Here is an 18706-nt window from a genome sequence, read left to right as displayed (position 1 = left end):
TTGTCCTGCCCTCCTTACTATAAAAGCCTTCCATGCTGTATAACCCCTAGGAGCATCTCTCTACTCACTAGATGAGATGCTGCCTGATTCATGAATCATTTGATAAAGCCAATTAGATCTCCAAATTTACTCAGTTAATTTTTGTTTTTTAACACATGGGATGCTCTAAATCACTGAAAACAGTCCATGGAAGCTATTATGCAATCATACATGTTTGTATAATACATATGTGTATATACATACAAATATAATTTGTGTATAAGTATAATTTATATATACTTTACATATAGGTATATAATTTATAAATATAATTTTCATATAAATTTGAAAGTATAATTATAGACATACATTTTCATATGGTAATTTTCATATAGATGAGAGTCTGGAAGGAATTAAATGACAGCGATTATTTCCTGGCAAGAGTATTGTTGTTTTTTGTATTTGTCTCTTTGCTTGTGTCTTTTATGATTTCTCTATATAATGGTTTGAAACTAAATTTTCCTAATTTAAAAAAAGATTATTTTTAATTTTTTTAATTTAAAAAAGATTATTTTTCTTTATTTAGTACATCTAAAGACATGCATTGACTGAGTTCCTTTCTGCTCAGTGCAGGATCATACAAAGCCCAGGCAAAACCCTGGGTCTGGAGTGGCACCTGGCTGGCTGGTCACTGTAACTGTTTTACTTTCTTTTCTAGACAGGAGAGTGGAGGCTTCCAATGGCATACATTACTACATTGGCCCCAGGGACACCTCTCCAAGAAGCATTCCTCTTAGAGTTGGCCCTCTTCTATCTTTGTGATATCAGCTCATTTCCAGAGAATCCCCAGATAAACTGGAACCAGTGTCGCCTCCGCATTTCATCCAGAGCCGTGGGCCTCAAAACTGCCTCAGCTACCCTGATAGCATCCGGAAATGGGAAGCCTCTTCCGCTGGAGATGTGTTTGGTGCAGTAAGAAGAAGGTTCAGGGGCCCCCTTTCAGCCATGAGGGGTAGGAGGTGATGCTGCCTTGAAAGTTGAGCCTTGTCTGTTTCAATAGGCCCCACGCCCTAATCCTCAACCCCTCCACAAGAACTGGGCCTTGTGGATCTGCAAGCTTGTCACCACTCAGGCAAACAAAGGAGGCAAAGCCATTTGGCCACTTTGGTTTCTAATTTTTTCCCTCTGTTAAATGCAAATATGTAAGAATAGGATGTGCCCCTTCTACCCCAAACCCTGTCCACTTCCCAGAGATGGCAGGAAGGGAGCCTCCATTTATTACTTGTATAAATGGAGAACACTGAGGACACTCCTCACAGAGACGAGTGGCCTACATCAGTCCTGGGAGATGACTCCACAGTGGTCCTATGAGTGGCCAGGACAAGGGTGGCCACAGCCTTGGTCCCAGGGTCCCCAGGAACAGTGCACAGACTGCTCTTCTCTGTCTTAAGGAGGGAGAGCCACGGGATGTTTACTTCCCTGCCTCTCCACAGGGACTGCTCCAGAAACGTACTTTCCCAGGTGAGGTAATCAGGCACCCATAGGACCATCCCTGACCCAGTGGAGCCAAAGCCCTGGCAAGAGAGCTAGGTCTTAGAAGGCAGATCAGTGGTTGCCTGAGGCATAGAGTAAGGACAGGAGGGGCAGGAAGGGGGGGATTACAAAAGGGCACAAGGAAACTTTTGGGGGTGATGGGTATGTTTACCATCTTGATTTTGTTGATCGTTTCATGGGTATGTCAAAAATTATCAAATTGTACACTTCAAATATGTACTGTTTATTATATGTCAATTATACCTCAATTCAAAAAACAAAAACAAAAACAAAAAAAAAAAAAAAAGAGAGCTAGGTCTTCAGGGGGATCAAGGTAGGGCCTGCCCCGAACCAGATGCTGGGAGCCCATTTGTCAGGGAGAGTGGCTCTGTGAAGAGCACCCCCAAACAAATACACATACTAACGCCCACTATCAGCCCTGTGGCTCAGAGCAGACTGGGGTGGGTCGCCACTGAGATTTCAGGGCCTCTTTCTCCAGGAGCTGTTGGAGAACGCCATCCTACTGAGCCTGTCCTGGTTTCTGATACCATCTTCCATTCCAGCAAAAGCAGATTTCCTGCGAGCTCCTTTGGAGGCATTAGTCTCTACCACCACCAGGGGGCAGCAGTGCAGTAGCTCTGCTCTCTCTATAAATAGAAAGCTACCTGGTGGAAGAGGTTGGCTGGGCCTTTGGCTTCAGCCGGGAATATCCCTGAGGACAGGGCCACTTTACACACTATAGGCAATGTCACTGGGGCTTATGAGCTTTGCAAGGGCCAACAAAATGTCCGAGTCAAAGATAAATAGATATCTTTCTATAGGTATATATGTATGTCAGTTCCAAAATAAAACGTGCAAAATTGAGACTAGGATTAACATTCATGATTTCGGTTCACCAATTTACGACAAGAACAATAGCCGTTGAAAGGACTGGTCACTCTTATCCCCCGGGCAGTGCCTTTTCTCCCACGTGGACAGCCATATCATAATCAGAAGTTGGTGATCACAGAATCAGAGGAGGAGAGTGAGTTTCTTGAGTTGGAGGTTAATGGCATCGGGCCCTTCACCTGATGGAGGTGTGCATCACCACCACAGACCTTGCCAGTGGGACTTGGCCCTCTTGCCTGGACATAAGAGTGCTTATGTGAGTCCAGCCTCATTGGCCTTAGGACTCCCCTTTTCTACATTTTCCTGAGTAACGCCCCTCCCTTTGAAATGAAAGGTTAATACATTAAATTAAAGTTGTAGTCAGATTCTGTTGGCTTGGAAATCATTCTTTCTTTTTAAAGTTGACTGAGAATGTCTCTGATTTGATCCATTCCAATGTTTAACATTTATAAGAAATCTCTATTCATTTATACCTAAAACTTAGGGGGCGGGTAACTCCCAGATCCATCCAGCAGGGCACAGGAGGTTAGAGGGGATGGGCTGCCTGCTCTTGCCTCTCCTTGACTTCACTGTTGATGACTTCTCTTTTGGAATAACTTATGCCTTCATGTTTTACCCCGTTGTTCTAGAGTAACCCCTTTCATCTTTTTGGAAGCTCCCTGGGAACACGGATGCTGAGAATGGTGTCTATTCCAAGGCATAAGTAAGATCTATGCTTTCACGGCCGGAATCTCCTGTTGGGGCTGGAGGTGGGAATGGAAGGGCCACCCTCTGTAACTTCCTCCCAGCCCCTCTGGGTAGATCCTCACACACTCCCATGCCCTTTTTTCTCTGTGAAGTGTGATCAGTCACTGAGTTTATACTCAGAAGGTCTGGGTTTAGTCTTACTTCTGCCATTTTCTGACTGGATGACTTTGACAATACTAAAGAAACTCCCTTTTCTTATTTGATACGAGCTTGATTGTATTTGCCTCTCCATAATCACAGGTCTATGTCGAGATGATAAGAACTAAGGTAGGGGGAAGAAGAGATCAATTCATTTAACGTTTCCAACAAATAGTTATTGACTGCTACTATTTGCCGGGATCTACTTCAGGCGCTGGGCAAACAGCAAGAACAAAACTGGCAGGAGTAATAATGGTGAATTTTGCCAAATTCTCCTCCATTGAGGCTGTATCATTTTGTGTTCCCACCAGAACAGTGTGGGAGTGCCTTTTCTCCACAGCCTGGTCAACAAAGTCTATTCTTAACTTTTAGATTTTTGCCAAGCTGATGGTGAAGAAATGGTATATTGATATAGTTTTAATTTGTTTCTATTATTGTGAATAAACTTTAGCATATTTTTATATATTTAAGGATCATGTGTATGTCTTCTGTGAAGTATCTGTTTGTCTCTTTTGCCCATTGTTATTTGTTATTTTGTGTGTTTGTACTTTCTCACCTGCACCTTTTTACCTTTTTAAAAATTGGGTTGGTCAGTGGTTTTTTACTTTGTTGATTCAAAGAAATAGCTTATTTATTTACTTACTTATTTACTTAATTGTACTGCTTTTCTATTTTCTTAGTCATTAATTTCTTCTTATATCTTTTAAAATTCTTCCATGTATATTTTTTTTCTGCACTGGTATTTTTCTAGCTTTTCAATTTGAACATTTAATTTAACTTCGATTTTTATCAACACGTAGTTAAGGCTATAGATTTTCCTTGGAATATTTGTGTGGCTCTGTTCTATAGATCCTTATATGTCTTGTTTAATTACCATCATTTTCCAAAAGTTTTGCAATTTCATTTTGTATTCATCTCCTTTGATTGAAGAGTTGTTTAATAGTGTGTGTGTGTCTGTTGTTAATTTCCAACAACAACAGACATTTGGCAATATTCATTGATATTACATGTGCCTGTAAGAAAGCTGTTTGTATTATTGTTATTTTTGAATAATGCATTGAGGTTTTCTTTGTGGTCTAATATTGAATATTGCATGTGTAGAAGGTGTAGTTTTTATTGTTGGGTTAATATATTGGTGGGTTATATATATATATATATAAAGATTTCTTTATATATAATCTTATTAATTGTGTTGTTTAATTCTTTTCTATATTACTGTCTTGAACGGAGAGAGATAGTTAAAGTACCCTAATAGTATTATGTTCTTTAAATTTGTCCTTGTATCTCTTGTAGTTCTGCTTTATGAGAGTTGTGCTACAGTATTGAATGTATAGATAATTAAAAACTGTTGCATCTTCATTGTGAAATTATAGCCTTTGACGTTTAAAGTGTCCTTCTTGGTCTTATTTCATGATTTTTGACCTGAATTGTACCTTGTCCGGGATCAAGATCATGACCTCTGCTTTTTAAAAAATTTTGCTTTAATCTGCATTTTCCTGATATATATTAACCCGCTCACCTCTTTCTAAATAGTTTTCTGAATCTCTTTGATTTGAATGTCTCTTATAAAGAGCATAGACTTACATAGAGCTAATATGAAAACTTCTTTTAATAGTGAGGTAAGCCTTTTTTACATTATTATTACAAATGATACATTTGACCTCAGTCTGTCACATTCTTTTGTGTCATATTTATGCAAATATATGTTTTGTACATAAATAACATCATTCACTATATTCTGTGTTTTATGTGCTTTTTTTTCCTGAAATATCTTTTGATCTTGAGGAAAGTTTGTATTTTTGCTCTAATGTTACCTTTGTAGGAACATCTTTATGTATTCCCTCCCTTTTTAAATATACTGTCTATTCATCCCCTACTCTAAGTAATAATGGAATTTTCTAGAAACGTTTTTACTCTCCCCCACCTCTTCCCTCCCCAATATCTGATTTGAAGCGGTATCCTTTACTCTCAGTTTTTACTTAGAAGTATATAGTTACATAAGACTACCAGTGAGCTTACTCTCCATGTGCTTTTTCCTTCTCTGTACACTTTTTGTTAGCTGTATTATATTTATTTAATATATATTATGTCATATATTATTATTATACATGTATATATATTATTATTATTTATGTTGTTTTCAGAGCATATAGTGTTAAATGCTATTCTGTCACCTTTATCCCCATTATTTAGTCTTAGTTCTACAGTTAAATATATTTAAATATTTGTTATCATATTGTATGGCAAATGCTTTTTCTATGATTCTGGGGTTTTGTTTGTGTTCTTTTGAAGCTCGTTCTCTAGTAGATTCCCCAGGAAGGGGTTATGGGAACAATATTCCCTGAGTCTTGCAAGTCCTTTGCTGCTGTCTTCGGCCTTTATACCTGTAGGTCGGTTCGGACGGATAGAAAACCGCTTTGCCCTCAGAAGGATGACCTCACCTCTCGCACACACTTACTCCTTACTATGCAGGCTCCAGTCTGGGTTTTGTTTTGTGTATTAGTTTCCTATTGCTGCTGTAACAAATTACCACAAACTTAATGGTTTAAACAATACACATTTATTTCCTTGTAGCCCTGGAGGTCAGAAGTCTAAAATCAAGGTGTTGGAAGGGCTGTGCTCCTTCTGGAGGCTCTAGGGGAAAATTCGTCTCCTTGTTTTTTCCAGCTTCTAGAGGCCGCCCGCCTTCCTTGGCTTGTAGAGAGTTGCTCCAACCCCTGGGTCCGTCATCGCGTCTCCCTTTACTGACTTTCATCCTGATAAGGACCCTTGTAATTACACTGGGCCTACCCAGATAATCCAGGATAATCTCCCACCTTAAGACCCTTAATTTAATCACATCTGTCAAGTCCCTTTTGCCATATAAGGTAACATATTCACTGGTTCCTTGGATCAGGGCAGGGACATCTTTGGGGTTGTTATCAGCCTACTACATCTTGTTTTCTCCTTGGAGATTTCTCTTACTTCCTATAAACCAACAATGCAATGAAAACTACGCTTTATGGAGCATCTAGTTATTTTGTTGTGGGACGCCGTTCAGAGTATGTAGTCTGCCATACTGCTAGGAGCAGAAGTCCCCTTATGAAGTTTCCAAACACTATTCATAGGCTCCACTCCAAAGCTTTGGACTCAGCTTCTCTAGGGTTAGGTTTATAAATCTGTCTTTTAAAACTACTCCTGATGTGGTCCTTACAATAAATCAGAGCTGAGAGATTCTACCCCATAACTTGTTCATATCCAGTGGGTGAGATATCCTGAGAGGTCAGAGCTCACACCATGGGGAGGTGGGGAGGGAAGCTTTGGAGCTCTGGCTCCTGGCTCAGTACCTGGTAGCACAGGCCTCTCCCCTTCCTCTACACAGTCCCTGGGGGCCCGCTTCCGTTTATAGGTAACCTTAAGTCAGCCTTCCTATGTGATCTTACAGGTGAACAGAGACTTAACGCTCTAGAATTAGAGGTCATGAAAGACTGAGAATAGCTTTACCTACCTAAATCCTACTTGTCCTTTAATGGCATTACAAAAACACCTCTTCTGGTTGAAACCTTTCCTGATCCATCTCTGTCAAGTATTAAAGTACGATATCTCCTCTCTTTGACACTTTACAATTCTTGGAATCTCACACAATGCTTTCTCAACTGGAAGCTTTTCAAGGGAGGGACCATGTCCAGTGCATCATCATAGCCCTGTAGCCCTTAGCCCATCAAGTCAATGGAAGTGATTGAATAAGACATAGAGCCCAGTTGCTTAGGAAAGTTTTATTGATGCATTAGGATAGAGGGGGCAATGGACAGATGGCAGAGATAAAAGTAGCTCTGAAAACTTCCACAAGCTGAGGAGAATTCAGCACAAAGGAATCACTTGCTCTGTGTCGTCCTGCTCCTGAGAGGAGCACAGCAAAGCAGGTAAGAGAGAAGAGTTTAGGATAGAAAGCACCTTGCAGAAAGAGTCTCTCTGAGAAAGACCTAAAAGAGAAGCACCATGATTAAGAGCTGATGTCCAGGGACATGCCAACTAGACTGGCCAGAGCAAGATAAGCCAACCCCTCTCCAGCTGTCGCCTGCCTGGCACTGGAGTCCAGGGGTGGGACACTCATGGCTTGGTGCTTTTGAAGTAGGAATATAGCCCCCTGGCTGTGATGCCTGGCTTCCCTTCCCTCTGGGCTGCTTCCTCGCCCTGTGCTGAAGGCACGCTGGTATGCAGGCTGCCCTGGTCCTGCCTTTGGATCACTATCATCTTCCTTGTATGGTCATCTACCCACTCCTGGGTAACCACTGTGGGCTCTCTCTCTCCCTGCCCTCCTGTCACACTGTACCTTGAGTGAGTGCTCGCCCCAGTCTGGGTCTGCCCTCCTAGCACTGTCTCTCCTGCCTCGTAGTTGCTCACTTGTGTCCGTCTTGGACCACTGCCTGATTGCATCTGGGTCTGTCCCTGTTCTCCAGACCCTACATGGCTTGCAGTCTGGCTCCTGTCCTGCTCCACAGTCTGAGTGTGTGACCCTGCCTGTGCCTGACTGTGTCCTCCTGTCACCACTTGGCTCGTTTGGCTCCTGTCTTGACTGTGGGTCTCAGTTCCTCTGGTCTGGCCATAGGTGGACTCCTGGGTGTGGGTGTGTGACCCTGCCTGTGCCTGAACGTGTCCTCCTGTCACTACCTGGCTCATCTGGCTCCTGTCTTGACTGTGGGTCTCAGTTCCTCTGGTCTGGCCATATGTGGACTCCTGGGTGTGGGTGTGTGACCCCGCCTGTGTCTGAACATGTCCTCCTGTCACCACTTGGCTTGTCTGGCTCCTGTCTTGACTGTGGGTCTCAGTCCCTCTGGTCTGGCTGTATGTAGACTCCCAGGGCTGAGTGCCACTGCTTCCTGTCTGATGGCTCCTGTCCTGCTCTGTGGTCTGGGTGGTACCTGTCTGGGTCTGAGTTACGGTTCCAATCATGGTCTCACTTGTCTGGTGGGCTCTGCCCTGTTCCCTAGTCTGCGACTGTCTCTCTGACCCCAGCTCTCTTGTCTGATGACTGTTGTCTTCTCCCACTTGCTGGGTCTGCTCCACATGCCCCCTCCCTTGTGTCTGCTGGCTCTCTCTCTTCTGTCTCTGGGACTCAGACTGCCTGTCATGATGACTGACTTGAGTAGAGCTGATGTCTTGACCCTGGGTCTGAGTCTCAGTCCCTCCCTGCCCTCTGGAGGCCTGCTCACTCTGCCCACAACTGCTTGCCTCATGACGCTGTCCTTTCCCAACCCTTCCCACTTCGGTGCCACTTCTCTGTCCTTCCCCCAGCTCTTGCGAGGCCCCAGAGGGGTGGCTTCCAGACTCTTGAGATCCACAAGCTCCCTCAGGACTCTCACTCAGAGTCTTGAAATAGGCCTGGGCGACTTTAAACACCAAGACCAGGAACTCCTTGAATTCCACAGTCCCTGTGTCATCTTCGTCCAGCAGGCGCAGGACTTCATCCACAGTGGCCGGATCGTGGAGTTTCTGGGGAGAAGATGAAGCTAAGTCAGAAGCTTCCCCCCCCGAGGAGGACATGCTTAGGCTGGTTCATTCAGCTTCCAGGCTTCCCACCCTGGATCCTGGGAGCCTACCCGCTCTGGCCTCATCACTGCACACATACTGCTATAGCAGCACTGACACGAACTCGTTTTCATTTTTCAGTCCTGTCTCTCTCCCTCAAGCCTAGGAAGCACCTTTTGTTTTGTATCCTCTGTGTCTGGCACAATTTCTGGTCTGTAGGAGAACTGGATAAAGATTTAATGAGGGATGAATAAATGATTGGGCTCATAATGATTCTTTGGGCTGCCTTGGCCCCGGCCCCGGGCACTGAGGCCGTATTCTCTCCATCAAGCCCAACCTCAAGAGAAGCACAATGGAAACATGGCTCTGTGGGAATTCTGTGAGATCCTCAAGGAGCCTTAGGTGTTTTCCCAAGATAGGGTGGGTGGGGGTCCCTTGGGACTACTGGTTGACCTGAGCACACGGAAGTAGTATCCTGCTGTGCCCACACATTTCTGTCCCCAAGACCTTCATCATCCTGATTGCTTTAGGTGCAAATCAAAGGCAGGACTGGCAAGGAAGTGCATCAGGGTCTTGGTTCTGGTTAGTTAGGTGGGGGTCCCAGAGTCTCCCCCAGCTGTTAACAACCTGCTCTCCAAACCTCATTTCTATTGTGATCCCTCAGCTAATATTTTTGAACAACTGCTTTGTGCAAGGCACAATGCTTCCAATGCATGCTTATTAATGGATGGTCAAATTTCTGGTAGACACAGGAGATATTTACTGTATCAGATTTAAGAAGCCACAAAAAGTAGCAATTATTTTCATTTGTAGAATATTCAAAGGCTCTGTTCCTCCCTGAGCTGTCCCTTTAGAATCCTTTTACTTTGTCTTCAGATTAGAATTAATTGAAGTTAAGGTATTTTCTCAAAGGACCAGGGCCTGTCAACTCCCATGACAGGCTCTTGTTCCTTCGTCTTCTCTCTCTGCCTGCCCAGCTGCCCTGAGGCCTCAGGCCTGGGTTTAGCAGCTGCCTCCTCAGATTCCTGAGGCAAAGTGTCTGCAGGCAAACCCGCTTTCTCTCTCCTCTTCCGCCCCCTCCCCAACAGGCTGGGCACAACATACCACGATGACATCAGCAAACTCATGCTCCAAGAGCCTTTTCAGCGCCCCCCGGCTGAGCACCGTGCAGTTGCCCTCTGTCCTGGCGTAGCGCCCAAAGGCTTCGATGATCCCGTTAATGTTTCGCAGTAACTGAGGCATCTTTGGGGTCAAGCTGGAGAAAGAAGAAAAGCCCCCTTGGGGGCTCCATAATCAACCTCAGCTGTTTCCTTGGGAGCCCTTCTGCTTCTAGTCCTTTCCTTGCATATTCAGCTCTGCTCCCGGTCTCTCTGTGTCTTCCTCTGTTCTTTCCTATATAATGCATTCTATGAATGGGAAGGAGGAGCACATGGTGGTTAGAGGCAGGGTCCTGAGTCGGGATTTACATGCCAGCCCCACCCCCTACCTGTCAGGTGAGCTAGAGCATAGGGCAGGTTGCTTTGCCTCACTACGCCTCAGTTTACTCATTGTGAAATGAAGGTAATAGTAGTATTTATTTTATAGGATTATCGGGAAGATTAAAAGAGATAATTCATATAAAGCACTTGGTGGATGCTGGCTTATACTAAGTGCTAGCTATTAAATATCATTATTACGTTTTATACACATGTGTAATTTGTGTACATCTATGTACACTCTACTGCTCACAAAGCACTTTCATATGCATTATCTCTTGTAATCCTTATTATCTCCACTTTTTATAGGTGAGAAAAACAGGATCAGAGAAGTTAGGTGATTTTCCCAAGGCCACACAACTTGTAAAGGACCAAAAAATCCTAGAACTCATATTTCCTGAACCCAAATGCAATGAGCCTTCTAGACTGTACCCTCTGGGTAGGGTAATTCCTTTGCCTATTATAGGGTGTTAGGGTCCTGCTGGGAACACCAACAGGCAGTAAATACATGTGTGATTCAACCCCTGCCTTGAGTTCCACTCAGGAACCCCAGGGGCCCAACTCTGCCCTTTCTAGTTTCCTTTTGGGAAAGTGTTCAGGAAGAGGCTGGGCTGTCCTCTGTTGGGAATGTTAATGAGGGTGCGCCTTCCCTGGGTGGGAAGGCTTCCAATTCTGAGAGTCCAAGTTCCTCTGAGTGTGACCTCTGTCCTCAGCCCTGGGATCTGTGAGGGAGGTCAGCCTGCCCACCAGTGTGTGGCTCTTTCCAGCCCATAGCCCTTGTGGCCTATGAGGAATGGTTCCCAACTGACGGGAGAGATTTTCTTTCTCATTAGCCAGGGATCTGGGCGCAGGCTGAAGTGAGTCTGGGCTGTGGCTGGATGGACAAGGGGCAATGAGACCTGGAGATGCATTAAGCTGAAGCCTCAGGGTAAAACAGAGGAGATGGAATTAGAGATGGAAAGGCTCAAACGCAGAGGGAGATGGAAGGCTGCAGAAACTAGAAACCTGGGGGAGGAGGTGCTGCTGAGATGGAGAGAAGGGCACAGGAAGAGGAAGGCCTGGTGAGAGAAGCAAGAGAGTAGCGGTGGAAGGAAACTGGGCACTAGAGAAAGCGGGCCAGTGCAGCTAGAAGGATTTGGAAGGTTACGGACCCAGATGGCCTCTTCAAGGGGTGTCCTATCTATGATCTGGTAGCCAAAAATTTCAGGCAGACTTTGCTTTCTTGTCTACATCAAGGTACAAAACTCAGAATACTGCACCTCAACAGAGATATGAAAAGATTTTGGTTTGTTGTATTTGTTTTTGTTTTTTTTTTACCACGTGGCAGACCTTAACCATTGACCTATAAACAGTAAAAATAACAAGACAACCTTTCAGTTACATTTCAGATCCCTTAGAATAAATCCACAAACTCTTCTTGCCTAAAAATGGCCCTGGGGTGGGGGAGAGCCATTGTGTAAGCCCCTTCCTTCACGAGAAGGTTCAACCTCATTGTCCGGTGGGCAGAAGTAACCTGATTCTGGTCTCACAGATTCTGAGCACTGCAAAGAAGCTTCCAGAACCTTAATAACAAGAGACTTTTGCTGATCCAGGAAGGCACGGTTCCATTGCAGCTGCCAACAGTCTCCAAGTGAGAGGAACGGCTGCAGGGAGGAGAGAGCCTGACCGCTTCAGGGAAGCATCCTTCCCCACGTGCACTGGCTCCTGGTTTGCCTGAGGCCTACTCAGAGCCGACATTCTGCCCACAGCTGGCACTGACAAACCTACGGCCCTTATCTGACGGTCTGGTTTTATGTGCTCAGAACTCCAAGACCCTGAGAATGAGAACGAGGTTCCTCAGGAGGGGACTTACCTAATCGCACAGGCAGGATGAGGCTAGTGGCTGTTCAGCGGTGTGGAGTACCAGGTGAGCGGGGCAGGAACCTTTTATAGGGGATTTAATCGAGGCTAGAGTTTTAGACTGAAGGTCTCCACCCCACAGGAAGGCTTGATTTATCCCAGGTTCAGCCCAGCCGGCCCCACCTCCCTGCTTCTCTGTTTCACCTGCTGACCTGGGGCTGTGTGGGTTTAATTAGCAGGCCCCTCCTGCCACATTTGGTGCCCTCTCTCCCTTTCATCTCTCCTTGTCTGTCTCCTCATGACGGCGAGGCTCCTTTCCAATGTGATGGGCTCAGCAGTGCTCGGCACAAGCGGGGGTTCCTGGTGAACATTCTTTGTCTCCACATGACGGCACGGTCATGGGACTCCTTCTTCTATACAAACATTCAAGAACATATCCATCTATTGAGAGTTATCATTCTCAGAACGGTCACCTTGGGAGACTATACATGTTTTTCTGGTGATGTTGTCATTACTTAGAACATTCTTGGAATTCTTGTTTTGGAATTGCCTTTCATACCAAGTTTGTGAGACACTCAAGAAATCCAATCTCATTTCTTTATGGTTGGGCCTCATTTTTGATTAAAACACAGAAGGTTAATACCCCCCGGCCATCCATCCTATGGGTAGGTAGCATGTTACAGCTGGTGGGAGAAGAGGCTTAAGATGATTATGTGCAACTCCTTCATTGCAAAACAGGGAACTCAACTGGTCGACTCATCAGCAAACATTTATGGAGAGCCAGCTGCATTTCAGACACAGGGCTAAGGCCTGAGGGATATAGCGTTGAACGGGATGGCAGCAGTTCCAACTGTCACAGAGTTTACAGTCTGGCAGTCCCAGGAGAAAGTCCCCAAGAGGGTAAGAGTAATGGTAATTACCATTTGATTTGATTTGATTGGCATTACCGTCTTATTTTGTTGGATCCTCACAACAAAATAAGGTGAGGTGGTATGGCTGTGAGGTGGTATGGCTAAGCCCCTTTTATAAATGAGGATGCTGAGAATCCTCAGAGAAATGGCCACTCAGTGGAGAAGGGATGGGGCTGGACCAGACCCCTCAGCTTTGGGCCACTGTCCCCTTATTACAACACGCTGCCGCTTATTCTTCTCTCCGTGACTTTTGGCACTTTACAGACAACAAATTTGTCCTCTATGGATGAAGAACAACCATCCTTGAGGATGCTGAGTAGGAAGCTTTCTGAGCTCTGAAGCCAAGTCCTAAAGCGGCTCCTAAGTCACACTTTTGCAGAAAGTGCACGTAGCTTCTCAAGTTGAAAAGGTGTCTTTGCACTCCTCACTTGCACGTCAGCATGCAGCGCATAGGAAAGGCAATGACAGTCAGGATGGGAAGGTGCAGTAAGGGCCTTGATTGCAGTGAGTGGCACGGCAAGGGCAGCCCTGCAGCCACACACAAGCCCCAGAGGAAGGGTGAGATGCAGACTGCAAACGGGTCTGCAGCAGAGCCAGCCCTGATGGCCTAGCAGCTAAAGTTTGGCATGCTCCATTTCGGTGACCTGGGTCCAGTTCCTGGCAAGGAGCCACACCACTCGTCTGTCAGTAGCCATGCTGTGGTGTTGGTCCACATAGAAGAACCAGAAGAACTCACAACTATACACAACTATGTACTAGGGCGGCGGAGGGGAGGAAAAAGGAGGAAGATTGGCAACAGATGTTAGCTTAGGGCGAATCTTCCCCTGCAGAAATAAAAACGTAGAGGGCTGCAGCAGGCTTTGTGGTTGGAGAGGTCTGTCTGCAAGGGGAGAGAATGCTCCAGTCCTGAGGGGGTGGAGGGGGCAGAGGTTGCTATGGTATCTGGTCAGGGTTAGGAGAAGGCCAGTATGAGATGGAGAAGTTGAGGAGCAGCAGATTAGAGGGGTTCAGCAGACAAGACCTTCCTTCTGTGAGTGATGTCTAAGCCTTATCTGAAGGGGCTTAGAACTTCCAGAAAGGTTTGAGAACTAAGGGAGAGTAAGTTAGGGAAGTGACAAGCCAGGTGCTTTATAGACGAGGTAACTAGGAGGTAGATATCATTACATCCAATTTACAGATGAAGAAACTGAGGTACAGAGAAGTTAAGTAAACTACTCAAGGTCACATACCTAGAAAGTGATAGACCTGAATCTGAACTTAGGCCTGCCTGCCTCCAAAGCCTGTGTCTTTCTTCATGCCTGGGGTAGGACTGAGCCCGTGTGTGTGTGTGTGTGTGTGTGTGTGTGTGTGCGCGCGCAGGGTGGTGCTTCATAGAAGTAGAGGTAACTGAGGTGCATGTGGTACTGGGTGGAGGGAGGTTGGCTGGAGTGGGTGGGTAGGGCTGGGGGAGATAAGGAGGTGGGAGAGATTGGGACTGATAGTCTTTAATTGAGTGTGTAAATTTGTTAGTTTGTAAAGTTTGTGAAGAGTTGTTATAAGTGAGTGACTTGACCTAGTGGTTACATCTCATGGGTATAGTGGCTGGCAGAGAGAGGCCAGCGACTCATCAGAAGTTGAGTCAAACTCTTATCCTCCGCTCACTCTGCCTTGGAGTAAACAGAAATATCCCAAAGAAACAAACTCATTTTTGCACTTTGATTCCTTTGTACACACTGACTCAGAAATTCACTGCTGACCTCTACTTGATTTATTTCTACAAGTATCTAACAGTCGGTATCTGCTATACGTAGTGAGCTATAAATGAAGACTAAGATTCTACTCTCTAGGAAATCAGTCTAATTGGGAGACCAGGCCACGCACACCAAAAACAATTATCTAATAATGGAAGATAGAATGTTGTAAAATGTTAAATCAAAGAGCCTGCTCACCAGGCACCTTTACCTCTACCCAGGAGCACAGACTGGTGCTACGGGAGAGGGGCCTGGCATGGGGCATGATTAGAGGGTGGCCATTCAAGTCTGTCTGCAAAAAAGCAGAAGACAGGAAAATTCCATACTCGGGCTTCACCCTTAGAAAAGAACAAAAACAAGTCTGAAGGCCAGAGAGCTGTTGCCTGGATGTGCTTGGGCGATGAGAGAGTTTGCTTGTCCACTCATAGCCCCCATATCCTCACTGAGGGACAGGGTGACAGGCATGGTTCTTAGAGGGAAAAAGAACAGTGGAAAGTTCTGGGCCTCCGTATCCTCTCTCTATCCTAACTGGAGCTTCTTCTCCCAAACCTGCCCTACCTGGCCCTGGTCAGAGCATCCGGAAGCCCAGATGCTCAAATTTAGCCCAGGAAATGCCAGGAAGGACTAAGTAGATACCAGAGACGTGCCTGTTGACACAGTTTCCAGTGACTTAGTGAGTATCTATTAGACATTCTGTGCCTAATACCCGACCTGACATGTTGTGTTTGCTCTGCTATTCTCCAAGTCCCGATCCAGGCAGGGAGCATGTGGCTAACTTGGTCATTAGAATCTTTGGTTTGGCCAGGAAAGCTGGAAGCTGCCACTTGAAAGGAAATCAGAGTTTCCCAGATCTAGGTGTCAACCCATGGGCAGAGCTCCTAGAACAAGCAAACTGGAAGATTCCAACCTCCTTCCCATTGGGAAAAAGAAGAAATATCAAGGAGGAGGAAGACTTCTTCCTTTTCCTACTTCACCAGTGCTCAGATCTCTACAAAGTCCTGGTGGTACCAAAGGTTTGTTGACTTAAAGGTAATGGGAACATACATTTCACACTATGCCCTTATTCCTTTCATCATCTCTGGTCAAACATGTGGTCCTGTCATTCCTACAAAACCCCAGCTCATGCTGCCTTCTTGCCTTTCTGCAGTCCCTTCTTTCTGCCTTGAATGTGTTCCTCTCCATCCCCTCTATGCAAATGGCCTCCATCCATTCAGAGCAACTCAAACACACTGATTCCATAATATATTTCCAGACTATCCCAACCAGATGTGTCTTAAACACATCTCATCTTAGCTTGCCCTCAATAGTCCTTTGTTGGTGCATCTTTTATAGCCGTTTTTTAATTTTATTCTACCATCACTATCATTGCTTGTCTATTTGCTTAATCACCTTTTCTTGATCATGCCCTTCTTTGAGGACAAGGCTGGTTTGCAGTAAACGTGTGATGACTTGATATGGAAGCCCTGTCCATTCTTCAGGAGAACACAGCTTTCCCCTGAAACCATGAGGGCTGGTAATGTGTCCCCTACACCATGCCTGGCCCCATAGTCCATCCCATTAGAGCTACTAGGCTTCACCCCTGTGCTCATGGGGATAGAATGGGATAGCTCAGCATCCAAGGCTAAGGGGATCCCAGGACCAAATGGGGAAATGCTCCAATATAACCCTAGTCAGGACAGACTGGATTTGTGCTGGTCTCCCTACAAACCCTACAGACCTGTCTGTGCTGGTCTCCACTAGGGTTGGTCAGCTTTTAACTATTTCCTCCTTCATTGATCAAAGTACCTACCCTCCCAGGGAGGTAGCCAGGATTAAAAAGTGATGACAGGGTGTTCTGAGCACGCCAAATGACAAAGGAACATGAGGGTGTGCAAAGGTGAAAGGCATTAAGTAGGAGTTACTTGTGGGGCTTAGAATACAGTCCTTATTTAATGGAAGAGGGTGAGGTGAGGTGTACTTGGTGTGCTGGGTGTGCTGTGGGCCTCTGGGGTCATTCTAGGGACCACTGGCTATTGGTAAATTTACACATTCGTTATCTTCAGAACACCTTGATATTAGGAAGACAAGAAGGCACACAGGCATGGTTCTTAGCCAGGAGCAGAAACAGACCAACACAGCTCCACCACATCACTGGCTCCAGGGCTAGAATAAGTCCCTTAACCGCCCTGAGCCTCAGTTCCCTGCTCTGTAAAATAGTGATAAGCTCTGTTTACACCATATGGTTATTATGAGGTGAAAATTACACAGCGGGTGTGAAAGTGCCTTGTAAACTGATGAACTAAAATATGGGCAGGGTATTATTACTGTTGTTGTTTAAAGTAGTAGTGGTAAGTAGTCCTTTTGAATATAGAGAAGAAGAATGTACACAAAATTAATGATCAAATGGATCATTCATTCCACTCTTTAAGAAACACTAATCTGTAAATAACAATTAACACACACCTTGTAAAATCCAAAAATAGAAATTAGAAAAAAAGTGGGTGATTATTCACTAACAGAGGTATGTTTATTTTTCCCATAAAAGGATTTACCACAGACTTCTTTCAATTACCTTTGTATTAGTTTATACACCATTAACTATTTCAAAACAAACAAATATAAAGCCAATGTTAAGAGCTATTATTTGCAGATCAATCCAAAGTGAAACCACAGCTGCCTAGAAGACAGCAGAAAATACTCAATTTACACAACTTTTGTGGTCCAAAAAGGTGGACACAGCCTTGCAGTGATCCTGCCTCCAGTATCCGCATGTAGAGTGGCCATGGGACCCTCTGGGGCAGTGACTGATTGTCTGGCTGCCCGGTCCTCCCACCTGAGCTCCAAGAACCTGTTTTCACTCCCTGATTCCTGAATTGAGGGTTTCAGGTGCCTGGTGGCCTTTGCAATTATTGTAAGGGTTCCATGAATCCACATGCCTGCCAACCATTGCCGCCTAAGGAATACATATCTGGCATGTGTGTGCTGTTATGCTGGTCAAGTGGCAGCAGTGGCCAAGATAGAAGTCCTGTTTCTCCAAGCACACCAGCATGGGCCTGACCACTGGGCCTGAGTCCCCGACCATCTCGGGGAGCTGGTCACGGGCAAGGCCTGGAAGGCTGGGTGGTTGCAGGGCCCCGAATGTGTGCCAGTGCTGTGCCGAGGTGACTTCCCACACCTGATGGCCTAACTTCTCACAAACACCCTGAAAGCTTCTTTTCATTGTCCCCACATTTCACAGGAGGCACTTGAGTTTCAAAGAGGCAAAGTGACATGTCCAAAGTCACACAGTTTTGGGCGGAGATAGGACTGGTGCCATGATTTTTTATTCCTGGCTCAGTGGGGCTTCTTACCACCTGCATTTGCCTCCATGGTGGGTTGAGGGGGGACTGTGGGGAGCACGGATGCCCATGAGTGGTAGGTAAAGTGATTTTGTCAGCATGCAGCCCTCTTCACACCCCCTGAGTTGTGTGGGAACAAGGACGTCGGTGGAAGGTCACACTGAGGAGTCTTGGCGTCTGTCAGGGTGGCCCCATAGGAGGGCAAATCCTCAAAAGCAGTTTTCTGAGGTGTGGTGGCCTGAGGCACCACGTGGGATCACAGATGACAGACGTTCTTAGCCTCTTCCTTTGCTGTCATCAGCCAAGAACTTGGGGCCTCCCTCCCTGCTTCTGAATCTCTCAGAATTCTTAGCCTGTCCTTGGCCAGGCATGCTTTTTTGTTGTTGTTGTTGTTAAAATGGAAACAGAGGGCTTCGCAGGCTAACCGATGCCAGAATATCCTGGCTCTACCACGTGTGAGCTCAGTGACTTAGGACAAATCCCTTAACTTCTCTGACCCTTGGCTCTTCTCTAAAAATGGAGCTTATATAATGCCCTTTGCTTTGTGGAGGGTATACAGATTAAATAAAATAATGAGTCTTAAATGATTTTTCTGGTGACAGTAAAAGCAGGCTCTCAACAGATAATAACAGTCTAATATC

General features: G+C 45.5%; 1 protein-coding gene across 1 annotated transcript; it reads right to left on the bottom strand.

The window, feature by feature from the left end:
- Window positions 1–7033: 7033 nt before the first annotated feature.
- On the bottom strand, window positions 7034–10108 carry CRNN (cornulin). The gene is made up of 2 exons (XM_014791855.2): window positions 9898–10108; window positions 7034–8757 (listed from the first exon to the last, which is right to left on the bottom strand). The coding sequence occupies exons 1-2, from the start codon at window positions 10033–10035 to the stop codon at window positions 7375–7377; spliced, it is 1521 nt and encodes a 506-aa protein (XP_014647341.2). The 5' UTR covers window positions 10036–10108; the 3' UTR covers window positions 7034–7374.
- Between the last annotated feature and the right edge of the window lie 8598 nt (window positions 10109–18706).

The sequence above is a fragment of the Ceratotherium simum genome, chromosome 2, assembly GCF_057802395.1.
Source record: "Ceratotherium simum simum isolate JZ-2026a chromosome 2, ASM5780239v1, whole genome shotgun sequence".
In the NCBI taxonomy this organism is placed as follows: Eukaryota; Metazoa; Chordata; class Mammalia; order Perissodactyla; family Rhinocerotidae; genus Ceratotherium; species Ceratotherium simum.
This window is presented reverse-complemented; position numbering and strand designations above follow the sequence as displayed.

Coding starts and splice junctions, on each gene's coding strand:
- CRNN (XM_014791855.2), bottom strand. CDS start 10,035: ATGCCTCAGTTACTGCGAAACATTAACGGGATCATCGAAGCCTTTGGG. Junction 8,758..9,897: donor AGTTTGCTGATGTCATCGTG/GTATGTTGTGCC, acceptor TCTTCTCCCCAG/AAACTCCACGATCCGGCCAC.